Genomic DNA, 15,877 nt, shown 5'->3' with positions numbered 1-15,877 from the left:
TTCTAAGTACATTTTTAATGCGCTCCAAGCACGCCACCAAGTCGATGCTATCTATATCGATTTATCTGCCGCCTTCGACAAAATCAATCACAGAATAGCAATTGCTAAATTCTTTCGCCTAGGCATCTGTGGGACTATGCTCTGGTAGCTCGAAACCTACCTTTCAGGTCGAAACATTTCAGTTAAAATTGGAGACCATACCTCTAAACCTTTTCCGCGTAACATCCGGTGTCCCTCAAGGATCTCACTTAGGGCCATTCATATTTTTATTGTACCTGAACGACGTAAACCTCGCACTGAGATGTATGCATATTTCCTACGCTGACGATATTAAACTCTACTTTACCATTCGTACCCCCAAAGATGCAGAGTTTTTACAACTTCAATTGGACGCCTTTTCGAATTGGTGTCGCGAGAACCGTATGGTCCTAAATGCTACAAAATGTTCAATCATATCATTTACAAGGAAGCAGCGTAGTTAAAGATCTAGGTGTCATGTTCGACCAACAACTTTAATTCAAAGATCATATCTCATACATTGTTACTAAAGCTTCAAGATGTCTCGGTTTCCTTTTTAGAATAACCAAGCATTTCAGAGACATTCAATGCCTTAAAGTTCTATTCTGTGCACTAGTTCGATCTAACTTAGAGTACTGCTCGGTAGTGTGGAATCCTCGTTATAACAACTCAATCGATCGTATCGAAAAGATTCAACGAAAATTCATACGCTTCGCCCTCCGCAATCTACCATGGAACGATCCTGTCAATCTTCCTGCATACGAAAACAGATGCAATCTTATTGGTCTACAAACACTGTCTTCCCCTCGAGCTGTGTCTGATGCATCTTTTATATCTGACATAATACTGGGTCATATCGACTGTCCCCAAATTTAAGAACTTGTAAATTTTAACAGTAGGCCTAGAAACCTTCGCTCTCAATCTTTAATTTTTATATAGATATACGAAGAAATTTATCTATTTTAATTCAAATCATATACAACTACTTGCTTCATGATTGACAAAGATTATATTAACAAATATATGAGGATTTCATTTTTATGATAGTTTGTTTAAAATTCTTGAATGAAGTGCTTAATAAGGGCTATTTTTATGTTCTTGTTAGAGACGTTTAAAACAACCGCATTTATGCGAATAAAACCAAGTTTCTTTTATTTATTTTTTTTTTGAAGAATTGGTAATTGAATTTATTTATTGAAACGTATTGTTATGTTCAACTTGTATTGATAAAATACTTCAATACATAGTATTGAAGTAAAAAATCTTGAACGTTTTCGAAAAACTGCAAATCAATTTTCGTGACGTCACAACACACTCGAGTTCAACTAACAACCTTTTAAACCGATTTCCATTCTAAAAATTGCTTAGAATTCCTTTTAAAAAAGTTTGAAGAGACTTCCAAGTTTCAACAATATGTGACCTTTCAAGGAATCACGAATTGAAAACTTGAAAATAAATACGAATATCACCGATTCTAGAGCGTAAACTTGCATTGATTATTCTCTATGCCAAATCAAACTTAAAATATGGCTTCTTTACATCATGTTGCGATATTGTTTTTTGGGAACGCTAGAGTTTTGACAATGTTATTTTTCATATAAAGATCAATTGTTAATATAGTTTTTTCCTTCTTAAAATTATAAATTACAACGATAACAAACTAAATTCTAAAAAAAAGGTCACAAAAAATATTTTGATGAGAAATGAAAAATAAATATCGGTTCTCGGGCTTGTGATATAGCTCAGTTGGCAAGTCTGTTGCTTCCTGAGCCGATGTCCGTGAGTTCGAGCCCAAGAGTAAACATCGAACACAGTTGTACCGGACAAGTTTTTCAATAACAATCCGCCAACTGCCACGTTGATAGAGTCGCGAATGCCATAAAGATGGTAAAACTATAATCGAAACAAAAAAAAAAACGGTTCTCCAGTTGAGGACTGCTTGGAATGGGTGAAATAAATAAGGTGTTCGAACTGATAAACTAAACGGAAACAATTTTTTTGAACCTGTTTATTAATCCATTTCTTACGATAAGCTTAAAATGTAAATGAATTTTCTAGGTCTGATTTATTACATGCTGACCTCTTTCGATTTTGGAAACACGCCCGTATATTTTGTGTTGCTTAAATCGAACGTTGCCAAAATCAAACAGGTTTTTCTGATTTTTTTTACTTATTACTACAAAAAAAAAACTATTGTTTGTATCATCTACGTAATTTTTAGTTAATTTCTGACCATTTTCATTATTTTTTTATTTTTTATCATATTTTTGATGAATTTTGCACTTTTCTTGTTTTGTTTAAAATGTTTGTTTTTTTTTTTGGCGTATTAGCTATTTTTGACACCCTTCATTTTTTTTTGGTTCTTTATAATCATTTTTTGTCTTTTAATTGTATTGGTTTTTAAATTTTATTAAATTTTCATCTTTTTTCCATTAGTGAAGATTTTTTTTTTGTTGTATTTTATTACCATTTAAGAACGTATAACCCATTTATAATGCTTGTCTTAACAATACACTAAGGTTTTTTTTACGCGGTTTGATTTTTCTCAGTTTTTCTAACACGACTTCTTTTTACGTGGTTTTTTGCCATGGACATTTATGATTGTTCTACACGGCTCTCGCGAATCAACACGTTTTTTGAGAGAAAATGTTCCAAGTCCCATAAGTTAACGCGTAAAAATAAACTTTAGTGTATTGGTCCTTTCACAGCGAAAACTATAAGAAAGCAATGTTCTTTCTAAAAACCGTTCGATTTTGGCCCATGAACCGAAATCGGATGTTACCAAAATCAAATGTTGCCAAAGTTAAATGTTGCCAAAAACGAACGAGGTCTGTATTATATACTAACAGAAGTTCTGAAAACTTCTTGATGTGCTTTCCAAAATTTGATTTATTATTTCATCGTACTTCGCGTATTTGTCCCTGAAATCATGTAACCGATTGATTCAATAATCTTTGAAAAAAAGTTGTTTACCATTCTTAACCACTCGTTAATTTCTCAATAATTTGTTAAATAAAAAAAAAGAATCAATAATCTGTGTAAAACAAAACATAAAAAATAACCCAGCGAAAAGATGGACACTGAATAAAATGCGACAGGGTAAAATTTACTGACACTTGAAACCTTAAAAACTCCACGTTTCTTGAGTTGACCATGCGACGCACTCGATTATATCCAACCCTGTTAAACTACGCTAAAGAAACCTAAGTTTCAGAAGCTGTTAAAGCGAACCGCTTCAAGCGAAAAGTTGTAAAATTATCATTGCATCACAATCGCAGCATCAGCTCTAGATACATTTTCGAGGTTGGTTGTATTTAATGAAAAGCTACCAGCAAGCAGTTATTGCTACTCCAGGGCAGAAACAAGATTTATGATGAGATATGCATCATTTCTGTATTATGTAGTTACCAACAACAACAATTTTCCATAACCCAACGTCGTCCCTAGAAAATAGTTAGTTTTGGTTTTATGGGATTGAGGTTCTCCAAACACCGGCTAGCAGGGACTAGGGTTCTTCTCCAGTACTTGATAGTACTTCAAAAGTTGTTTGCTCCAGAGCCAGTCCCTTTCCGGTTTCCTGCTTCCGGTTCCTCCCCCTTTTTTCCACTATCTAACCCACCTTTGTATCCGTTCATGGTGAGATACCGATCGCCCTGGTCCGTCAGCTCCCCATCATAGACGCTGCTGTGGAAGAGATTCATGTTGGCCTGGCCGCTCGACGATCCGGTGGCCAATATTCGGGGCCGGTCCTCCTCCAGAAGCTGTTCGGTGCTCTCGTGGTAGATCTGGTGTATCGATGCCTCACATTTGAGCTGCAATCAGAAGAGGTTGTTAGTTTGGGATAACACAGAATGGCTGGTTTTTATTTAAACTTTTGCTTTGAAAAATTGCTCTCGTAACGGCATGTAGATTGGACTGAGTCGATTTTGGGTCAATTTTGAATTTCTCAAACCGTAGGGTCTTAAAAGCTTAGTTTTGGTTCAAAAATCAACAATGATTTTTTGATGAATTTTCAAGTAACGTTAACATGAGTAAATTATATCTGTTAGGTTTGTATGGCAAAATTGCATTTTTTGTAATGAAAAATCAGATTCTGAAGGAAATTTTCCGTTGAACAACTTTACTTAAGATCGTAACTTTGTATCTAATTGGGCAAAAAAGTTATTAGTTATTTAACAGGGGTAAATATTTTTGCATTGACAAACAAATAATTCAATTTACATCACTGCTGGGTGCCTTGCAAAGTGTTGCATTCAAAGTAGTCATGCAATACCTCCCTAGGCACCCAGCAGTGATGTCAATTAAATTTATTGTTTTTCAATGCCAAAAGTTATACCCCTGTCCCCTGTCTAACAGCTAATAATTTTGTGTATAACAAGATACGAAGTTATGACGTTCAGCAAATTTGTTCAACTGAATATTATCTTTAAAGAATTTATAAATTGACACAAAAACCATTTGCAGGCTCTGGTCTACGAAAGGAACAAAAATGGTGTTGGTTTTTCAGTACATAATATTTAATTTTCCCACACAAACCTAAATGTTCAAATTTTCTCATGTAAACGTTACTTCAAAATGCTACAAAAAATTATTGATTAGTTTTGAACCGAAAAGAAGCTTTCAAAAAAATAAAAAATAAAAAATGACCCCAAATCGACTCAGTCTAATGTAGAAGCCACAGTCTATGGATGGTTTTTCCGGTTGGTTTATTTTACGATTTATTCTAATCCATCAACCAGCAATCGATAGACACTTGCTTTGGTTAGATTCAATAAGGTTCATTTCAGATCAAAATTTATCAAGTTGAATTTGCAATCGCTTCAGAGTAATACGGTGGAATATTTTTTAAAGAAACAAGTATCCTCCTAAAAATAGTTCTGTATTGTTCGTATAATTCGATACTGTAACCTAGATAAGAGGTCGGCATTCTGCAGCTTTTGGATGTGATAATGAAGCTCTAAACAAGGAATCGACAAGAGAAAAATTTCCCTTGTGTTGAGTTGTAAGTAGGTATGTAGGTAATCCACCATGGGTGCACGGATTCACCGCAATTATACCAACGTATGCCAATCATTGCATTTTTCAGATAAGAATTTCGGAAATCTGCAATGCAACTAACTGGTTTGACACTTTGTTTGTTTAATGTCTTATACTTATTCTTCATTTTAAACATTCGCACAATATACGACTATTCATGAATTTTGAGTTCATACAAATCAGTGTATATTTTTATTTAACAAGCTCTTTTAATAAGCGAAATAAATTTCACCATGAGCACGCGAATCGTGAACAGCCAAAATTACTGGTTTAATTCACAGTCCTATAACTCAAACAAGATACAAATACCCGTTTTTGGTTTTATTTACAATCTACATTCAAAATAATCAGCCTTAGTAGATTTATCGTGGGCGGAAGTGAGTCATTCGTTATGAAATTACTGATTTTCGAAATGAAGTTGTGAAGAATTGTGGCAAAAGTACTCGAATTGATCGCTGTGTGGCGCTTAAACACTTGACTTCCAATTTTATTTGTATGTTTTGTAGTTTATTTTGAATAACACGCTCTGTCAAAATGTAGCGAAATTTCGTCAACATTTGTAAAAGTTATGTAAGATTGAATACACGTCCATTTGATTAATTAAGTAATTGAAGGTGATAAATGTCTCTTAAACTTAACTTGTATTTATGAGTAAAAAATTTATGAATTTTATGCTAACTTATTCCTATTAGGAGATATAAGTTATGAAACTGAATAGTTTAAATGATATTTCAACATGGGCGCACGGAATGGTTGCGAATTCGGCGTTGTAAATTATAAAGAGTGAAAGAGTTCTCAACTTACTTTAGAATACGAAATATTTTTGAAACAGACGTTGGGAGAGAGATGAGAGATGAGAATAATAAAATCACTTTAAATGTCATAAGATGTTCATGAAAATTACCAGTACAAAAAAAATTCTTAAAAAATGTTTTCAAAAAGCCGAACGAAAGTTTTTTTGTTTACTTTGTGGTGAATGATTGTAACCAGGGCTTCTCGTTCAGTCTTAAATCTGTTTGCTTTCAAATCAGATACATATGATAGGTATTTTAAGTCTATAAGTAAATTAAAAATGTTGATTCAAAATTTTAATCTTCACAGTTTTCCGTCGCACGACATAACTTGATGCACATAATGCATAAATTTTAACTTAAAAAAATTACTTAGAAAAACGAACACAAACATATATAGGATCTCCATAAAAATGGACGTTTTATCAAAAAGATTCCTTTAACTTAACATTAAACATACATTGTTTGTGGATATGGTGGCTAGTATCTTACAAATGCTAAAATCACTAACCCACAGAATATGTACTATGTATGCCGTAACCGGGAATCGATCTCATGACCGTTGGCTTAGAAGACTTGAACGTTATCCTCTTGGCCACGGGCTGTGGTCAATTCAATTTCTTGGGTGTTGATTCAATCATTTTTTTCAGATAAATAAAGGGGAGAAAGGGGATACTTGATATTTTTCTTACTTTCATCATATCTTTTTGGGAAAATTTAGCAACTCCTCGTCCTATGCATTTTCTGACAGCATGTGGTTTCAAGTTTATATGCTCTAAAAGTTATAACGATACATTAAGCCATAAATGAACTAGAAGCATTTTTGTGAGATAAAAAAGTGATATTTTTTAAGATTAAGAATACTTGATCCTTTATTCAAGAAGACTTGATCTTTTATTCAGAGTGCCCTGGCCCTAAGCAAAAATCCAAAGATAAAAAGTGCCTTGATTATTTTTTGTCATATAAGTTCTCATTTCACAGTTTGTAGGTATCAGACAAAGTGAATTCTAAAAGATTGTCTACTACCCTAAATTCATTGCATACTTTAAGGCGTAATTTTTTTAGTTTAAAATATTATGTTATAAAAATTTCCCGTTACCAGTCATTTTGAAGAATTTCAGAATCATTTGAATGCATACTAAAATTTTTGAGCTTTTAGCTTCTAGTTTTAGTTTAGTCAATCTTACTATTTGTTCGAAGATTGAGATAGAATATTAGAGAGACAATCGACTAGATTTCAGAATGAGTGCACAAATAATATTGTTTAATTAAAATTGGAATAATTTGCTTTTGGGTTGACAAATTTTAAATTATTCAGAATATTTATTATTAAATTCGCAATATTATTAAATCATTCAGAGTTACATTATTTTCAGTTAAAATGCAGAAGTAATTTCAAATACACGAAAAATTAGTACTTTTTTAAATTCTTGATGGAATTCATAAATAGTTAGGAATTGATTTCATGCAAAAAAACTCCAACTCTGATTGGAAAATTATATTAAAATTGTTGTAGGAGTCGTTATGTAGTTAAACTTTCCTAAATATTGAATATGAGACTGGAAAATTCTTAAGTTTTTCTTACTAATTGTTGCTCAAAAGAAAGTTTTTCATATGATTTACCTCTCGAAAAATTCTTATGATCCCACACATTTAGTACAATACAATACAAATACAATAAATGTCAAGTCAAGTATGACATTTGAAGGAAACAAATTTATTTGTTTTGCAAATTTAATTAAATTCAGAAAGTCTGGGTGGGATTGTCTGAGAATCAATAACCAATGGTGATCTTAAAATGAAAATAATTTCCCAAAAATCGGTGAAACACTGTGAAATCCATCCATTTTCCGTAGCTTGGCATCATTCAAATTCAAAACATTAAAATTATTTCTCAATATCAGTATAAGGAACAAAATATCAATTTCTTCTTTTGTCATTGCCCTTCCCTCAAAACTCCCGTGTGCAAATTTTCAAAGCAATCCATTGCATAATAACGTCAATATTGCTAAAAACAGTGAAAAATTAATGAATATGGACGACCCCTTTCGTCGACCCCTGACAAACCATTTGACATCTGAAATCGACTGCCCGTCCCCGAAAACTACCGTGTGGGAAATTTTCATTACCATCCGATGTCAAATAACGACGATATTGCAAAAATATTGAAAGGGTCATATGGACGACCCCCTTTGCCGGCCCCTTACACTGAATTTAATACCTGAAATCCATTGCTCGTCCCTCAAAACTCTCGTGTACCAATTTTCATCTGAATCTGATGTATAATAACGACAATATCGCATTAACAGTGAATAGTTAATATGGACGACCCCCTTGGCCGACCCCTGTTTTTAATTTGGATAAGTGAAATCAATTGTTTGTCCCTAATAACTTCCATGTGCAAATTTTCATCCCAATCCGATATATAAAAACGTCAATATCACTAAGATATTGAAAAGTTTCTATGGACGACCCCTTTTGCCAGCCCCTTAAATTGAATTTGATACCTCAAATCGATTGCACGTCACTCAAAACTATCGTGTATCAATTTTCAGCTGAATACGATGTATAATAACGTCAATATCGCAAAAACAGCGAACAGTTAATATGGACGACCCCTTTGGCTGACCCTTTACACACACCTTGACACCTGAAATCAACTACACGTTTTTCAAAACACTCATGTGCAAATTTTCACCACGATCCGACAAAAAGTAACGTCAATATCGTGAAAACAATATTTGTCTTGTATGGACGACCCCCTTCAGAAGGGGTCATCCGAAAATCTGAAACCATTTTTCATCCTTCCTGGTCCTAATGAGCATCCATGCCAAATTTCAGACCTCTAGCTCTTAAGACGGCTGAGTCTATAGAGGACAAACAAACAAACAAACAAACATACAGAAATTGCTTTTTATATATATAGATTATTCTGGCGCTTTAAGCACAAAAACATAATCATGACACATGTTATAAATAGCTACTCTGACTGAGTTTAAGAAGTTAAAATGTTGATTTATAACGAAATTTTAAAGCCCCTTTAGATTCTTAAAAAACGTAACCCTTTAATGCATGACTTTTTTTAAAATAGGAAAAGCAGTTATTTATTCAATTTTCACTCGAACGACACAACTGAACAAGTTTGAAGCCGTTATCTTGAGTGTTTTTAAAGTTATGACCAAAAAATATTTTTCAAACCGATGATTTAGTTCAATACTATTTTGCAATTATCTTCTTAATATTCTTCGATTTCTCATTCATTTTTTTACTCATTGCGTTAAATAACATAGGTCATCTTTTGTTTTTTTTGTGAATAAAGAACTAAAAAATGAACACCTTTATGGATTCAGGTGATTAGAAAAAAAAAATTTCCAAAATGGCTGCCTTAAAAAATTTAAACTAATTTGATAAAATGATCGACCTTATTATGTATTGTCATTTGATAAGGCCGAAACAAATATCAGGTTCTGATTCTGTCACCCCCTTCCCTTTTCAATCTGTTCGAAAATCCAAAAGGGTGAATTAAATTAAATTCAAAGTTAAATTAAAAATAAATTCTTCCAAATTCAATCAGTAAAAAGAGCTTAAGCCAAACTTCAGAAGATGAGAATATCATCACCATTAAATTCAAAAGTTTTTAAACTTTTTTTTTGTTTCGATTATATGCGTTTTACCATCTTTGTGGTATTCGCGACATAAACATCGAACACAGTTGTACCGGATAAGTTTTTCAATATCTTTCCGTCAACTGTAACGTTGATAAAGTTTTTAAACTGTTTTATCCAAAACTATTTGCTTTTTCAATTTGTACATATTAGATTGAATGCAAGTTTGTTGAATGCAAGTTTGTTCAAAATTTGGATTATTTTTTGTTCCACCCCCTCTTTGGGATGATTAAGTTTGGTCCGGCGAAATTATTTTTTTGAGATCGAATTTCTGTATAGCTATTTTATTCGGACAACTTTAAGATCCACTTACTAATGACTTTTAGAAATTTTCATCTTGGTTTTTTATTTATAGGATAAAGTATTCCTTCGCTGGCTGTTTACCTGTCAATTCCACATTCATTTGCAATAATTATCTGCTTTAATATGAACATAAATAACACTGAGTTCCTTTTTCTAATCCAGAAAATGAAATCAAGAATCTGTGGTAAGAATTGATAGATGATTTACTCTAAATGAGGAGGACTGTCAAATGATGGTTCTTGATTGGATAAGTCATTGAATTTTATTATCGAATAAGAAGAATTTCAAACCGTATTTTCGTTTGAAATACAATACACTTTATTTTTCTGGTTCTCGGTACTTTTTTAAGCTTTCGTGTTCTAAATATGTTTTAGAAATTTTCTGCAACTGAAATTACGAATGGAATATTTGTCCAAAACTCTGAATTCAATGTAAGTGTGTATTCTTGACTTAAACAGAGATAAAAATGCATATTTTACATTCAAATGTTGGTTTCTGAATCGGAATAAAATCTAAAATAGAAAAAAAAATTAAAAACCATATTATTTCATTTGTTGAGAAAAGTACCACTGACACATTTCTTGAAGAATTTGGATTCTTGTAATCCTGCAGATTGTTCTTGTTATGTGGTACTCTCAATATATGAATCTTTTACACATCAAAGGTTGCTGACGCCTGTCATAGATCATGAAAAAAAAATCATTTAAAATACGTTGAAAGTATAGCTTAAGCGTGGTACATCTTTTTCGCAAAACCATCTTCGCGTTAGCATGTTTTTATCGGTGTTGTCACCCTAGTTGACACCTTCCAAATCTAATCACTTGAGGTCAGAAAAAATTGCCACTTCAAGAAGGGTAACAAACAAGTCTAAGCAAATTACTCCACTTCCTTCCAAACTTGTCAGGAACAGCAATTTCCAATGCACGCTATTCAAAGTTCCTTCTTCCGCGAGCAAATGGCTCAACAACTCACAGGACAACAACAACAGTCCATCCTCGCGGAGAACTCTCCGGCACGACAATGAACGTTCCCGGACTTCATTGAATTGTTAATCAAAACCACCGGGAAAGTTAAATTAATTAATTATAAATTTTAATTTGAATCTATGTCAACCCGTCTGTTTCTCGGCGTTGCTCTGTGGGGATTCTGGAGCAACACGAACCAGGACGAGATGCCTCTCTCAACTGTCATTGTTTTCTTGGGGAGAAACTTTGGACAGCTTACATTTCTTCCCGGAAGAAAGGAAATCAACTTCATTTTTTGCAGCTTTTCTCGCACCGACACCTTGCTGGGTAACAAATAAGGAAAACGTGGAAAAAATCCTTGCTGGGTAGCAAAAAAAAGAAAACCGGACAAAAAATTGTGATAGGCAACACGTTTTGATCCTGCTGGGATAGTTGTGTTTTTTTTTTGAAGAAAATTTCATAACCTTTGTTGATTCGTGAAACATATCTTAACTATTTGTTACAATTTTTTGTTTCGAATGTTATCTGAAAGATTTCATTGATCAAAGAGTAAGAAATGTATCTCTGCTTTAATTGATTGAAAAACATTTGAGATTATGGATCGGGAAACTCAGAAAAAAACAAATACTCGAAACAAACTCATAACCAAATAACTCATAACTCAAACAATCTCAGCACATAGATCTCAAATATTAGAAACAAGAATTAATTTGACAGAACACAAAGTTAAGTACTCAAAACATAAGCAAGAAGTAAGAAGTCAGAAGTCCGAAGTCAGAAGTCAGAAGTCAGAAGTCAGAAGTCAGAAGTCAGAAGACGGAAGTCAGAAGTCAGAAGCCATAATTCAGAAGTCAGAAGTCAGAAGTTAGAAGTCGGAAATCAGAATTCAGAAGAAAGAAGTCAGAAGTCAGGAGTCAGAAGTAAAAAGTTACAAGTCATAGATCAGAAGTCTGATTACAGAAGTCAGAGGTCAGAAGGAGTCATATATTAGAAACCAGAGATGAAAAATAAGAAGTCATCGGTCAGAAGTCAGAAGTCAGTAGTTAAAAGTCAGCAGTCAGAGTTTAGAAGTCAGAAGTCAGAAATTAGAAACCAGAAGTCAGAAGTCAGAAGTCAGAAGTCAGAAGTCAGAAATCAGAAGTCGGAAGTCAGAAGTCAGAAGTCAGAAGTCAGAAGTCAGAAGTCAGAAGTTAGAAGTCAGAAGTCAGAAGTCAGAAGTCAGAAGTCAGAAGTCAGAAGTCAGAAGTCAGAAGTCAGAAGTCATAGGTCAGAAGCCAGAAGTCAGAAGTCAGAAATCAGAAGTCAGAAGCTAGATATCAGAAGTCAGAAGTCGGAAGTCAGAAATCAGAAGTAAGAAGTCAGAAGTCAGACGTCAGAAGTCAGTAGTCAGAAGTCAGAAGTCAGAAATCCGAAGTCAGAAGTCAGAAGTAAAAAGTCAGAAGTCAGAAGCCAGAACTCAGAATCAGAAGTCAGAAGTCAGAAGCCAGATGTCAGAAGTCAGAAGTCGAAAGTCAGAAATCAGAAGTAAAAAATCAGAAGTCAGACGTCACAAGTCAGAAGTCAGAAATAAGAAGTCAGAAATCAGAAGTCAGAAGTCAGAAGTCAGAAGTCAGAAGTCAGAAGTCAGAAGTCAGAAGTCAGAAGTCAGAAGTCAGAAATCAGACGTCAGAAGTCAGAAGTCAGAAGTCAGAAGTCGGCAGTCAGAAGTCAGAAGTAAGCAGTCAGAAGTCAGAAGACAGAAGTCAGAGAAGCCAGAAATCAAAAGTCACAAGTCATAGATTAGAAGTCTGATTACAGAAGTCAGGGGTCAAAAGCCAGAAGTCAGAAGTCAGAAACCAGAAATGAAAAATAAGAAGTCATAGGTCAGAAGTCAGAGGTCAGAAGTAAGCAGTTAGAAGTCAGAAGTCAGAAGCCAGAAGTCAGAAGTCGTAAGTCTGAAGTCAGAAGTCAGAAGTCAGAAGTCAGAAGACAGAAGACAGAATTCATAAGTCAGAAGTCTGAGGTCACAAGTCAGGAGTCAGAAAATAGAAACCATAAATGAGAAGTAAGACGATATGACGTCAGTCAGAAGTCAAAGTCATAGGTCAGAAGTCAGAATTCAAAATTCAGAATTCAGATGTCAGAAGTCAGAAGTCAGAAGTCAGAAATCAGAAGTCAGAAGTCAGAAATCAGAAGTCAGAAGTCAGAAGTCAGAAGTCAGAAGTCAGATGTCAGATGTCAGAAGTCAGAAATCAGAAATCTGAAGTCAGAATTCAGAAGCCAGAAGTCAAAAAATTGAATTCAGAAGTCAGAACTTAGAAGTCAGAAGTCAGAAATCAGAAGTCAGAAATCAGAAGTCATAAATCAGAAAAAAAGAAGTGTGAAGTCGGAAGTCAGTTGTCAGAAATGAGAAGTAAGAAATGGGGAGTCAGAACTTGAAAGTTATTTGCCGCAAGAATTCGGTAGAGAAAAATAACAAGCCAATTGTTAGGTTTAAGGAATAAAATGTCAGAAATAATAATCAAAAGTTAGCAGTCTGAAATCTTAAGTCAAAAGTCAAAATAGAGTTGCCAGTTGAAAGAAGTCAGAAATTAAAAATTGAAAGTTAAATAGCGAGTAAAAAAGTAAAAAATAAATTAAGATTAAAAGTTAGGAGCTAAAAATTAAAAGTCAAAAGCTCGAAATCAGGTCAGAAGTTAGATGAAGATTTCAGGCTGGATCTTACTTGTTTAAAAATTGTTTGAAATACATTCTTTATCGTCTTCAAATCTTCAAGAAAATCCAGTTAAGATCGAGTAAAGGTAGCTTTTGTTGTGAAGTCAAAATAATTTTGAAAACATTCCATATTACTTTTTTTTTACCGAAAAAATTAAAACAATTTTTCTCTATTAAAAAAGTTAAAATAAATTTAAGAAAAAGTTTGTTAAAAGCATTTTCTGCAAATGGAAGAGCTTTAAAACAAAAAAATTTGGGTTGACTTAAGTTTATAAGGAAAAATATTATGAAATCAGTACCGAATTTAATTTTTTAGTTGGAATTTAACTAAAAAGTATATATTTTTTTTTATTTCGTTTTTGAAGTCGAAATTTCCTTAATTTATTTTAATTTTTAAATATCTTTTCAAGTTTCCTGGTTCAAAATGAAATGAGCTTAAAATCGTTTCACAGCAGAGAAACTTATAAGTAAAATAGTGAAAACTCACTCTAATACTCACTTTTAACTTTCCTTTCACAAAGTGGCTGTGCGAAACCATTACGCTAATCCCAAGAATCGCTGTTTCCAGTCCCGTTACCGAATCCTTGATCGGTCTGAAAACTCGTGTCTGCTGCTGTAATACCTGGAAGTAAAATAAAAAAAAACTTATTTATTCACATTCCTATTTTTCAAAATAGCATCTTCTCCATTCCGACGGAATGCTGAGAATCGATAGAAAATTGCGTCAAATTCCTTTTTTTTCTTCACCATCGACAAATTGAATCTTCGATGAGAGAATCCTTAAATGGTTTTCCCGATAAATCCTTCATGCTAACATTGCTCAAAAATCAACGTCGAAGGAAGAAGACCGAAGATTCCTGGTGCCAGGCCATGAGAAAAACCGCACCTGCAAATTGGTTTGCTTTTCTAATTTCCCCAATTCCATCTTGATTGTCTGATCAAACTCGGAGGGGAAAAATCTTGTAGGGTGCCGTTGCTGGGCGAGTACTGCTCCATTTAATCTCGATTGTTGAGTGTTGTTTTGCTTTTCGTTTAGGTTCTTTGGGGATGTACGTCTTGTGGAAATGTTTACTCAGCGAAGGACTTTTTTTTTCACACATTTTGCACTTAGGAATTTGAGAAAACAGTTTAAGAATCTGTTGCCAAAAAGGTTTCTCGAAATTTTTATTTTCAACAAATTTTATTTTATGTGATAACTTGGCTGTTTCAAATAACCCTAGTGTGAAAATTTTCATTCCGTTATTTCGTGTTTTCACGACAGAGTTGATAAAACAGAAAACCCTTCATACTCAAAAATTCTAACTTCATACTTCATACTTCATACTTCCTACTTCCTACTTCATACTTCATACTTCATACTTCATACTTCATACTTCATACTTCATACTTCATACTTCATACTTCATACTTCATACTTCATACTTCATACTTCATACTTCATACTTCATACTTCATACTTCATACTTCATACTTCATACTTCATACTTCATACTTCATACTTCATACTTCATACTTCATACTTCATACTTCATACTTCATACTTCATACTTCATACTTCATACTTCATACTTCATACTTCATACTTCATACTTCATACTTCATACTTCATACTTCATACTTCATACTTCATACTTCATACTTCATACTTCATACTTCATACTTCATACTTCATACTTCATACTTCATACTTCATACTTCATACTTCATACTTCATACTTCATACTTCATACTTCATACTTCATACTTCATACTTCATATTTCATCCTTAATCCTTCATACTTCAAACTTCATACTTCATACTTCATACTTCATACTTCATACTTCATACTTCATACTTCATACTTCATACTTCATACTTCATACTTCATACTTCATACTTCATACTTCATACTTCATACTTCATACTTCATACTTCATACTTCATACTTCATACTTCATACTTCATACTTCATACTTCATACTTCATACTTCATACTTCATACTTCATACTTCATACTTCATACTTCATACTTCATACTTCATACTTCATACTTCATACTTCATACTTCATACTTCATACTTCATACTTCATACTTCATACTTCATACTTCATACTTCATACTTCATACTTCATACTTCATACTTCATACTTCATACTTCATACTTCATACTTCATACTTCATATTTCATCCTTAATCCTTCATACTTCAAACTTCATACTTCATACTTCATACTTCATACTTCATACTTCATACTTCATACTTCATACTTCATACTTCATACTTCATACTTCATACTTCATACTTCATACTTCATACTTCATACTTCATACTTCATACTTCATACTTCATACTTCATACTTCATACTTCATACTTCATACTTCATACTTCATACTTCATACTTCATACTTCATACTTCATACTT

The 15,877-nt window shown here is 33.3% G+C and overlaps 1 protein-coding gene across 1 annotated transcript in view; it reads right to left on the bottom strand.

Annotated features, from left to right (window-relative positions):
• The window catches only part of LOC129741820 (uncharacterized), a 141,813-nt gene that overhangs the window by 35,373 nt on the left and 90,563 nt on the right, over positions 1-15,877 (bottom strand). The window contains exons 5-6 of the mRNA XM_055733611.1: positions 13,973-14,095; positions 3,638-3,830 (exon numbers count right to left, since the gene is read on the bottom strand). Coding sequence (XP_055589586.1) covers positions 3,638-3,830; positions 13,973-14,095 — 316 coding nt within the window. The remainder of the gene's footprint in view (positions 1-3,637; positions 3,831-13,972; positions 14,096-15,877) is intronic.

The sequence above is a fragment of the Uranotaenia lowii genome, chromosome 2 (genome assembly GCF_029784155.1).
Source record: "Uranotaenia lowii strain MFRU-FL chromosome 2, ASM2978415v1, whole genome shotgun sequence".
Taxonomy (NCBI): domain Eukaryota; kingdom Metazoa; phylum Arthropoda; class Insecta; order Diptera; family Culicidae; genus Uranotaenia; species Uranotaenia lowii.
This window is presented reverse-complemented; position numbering and strand designations above follow the sequence as displayed.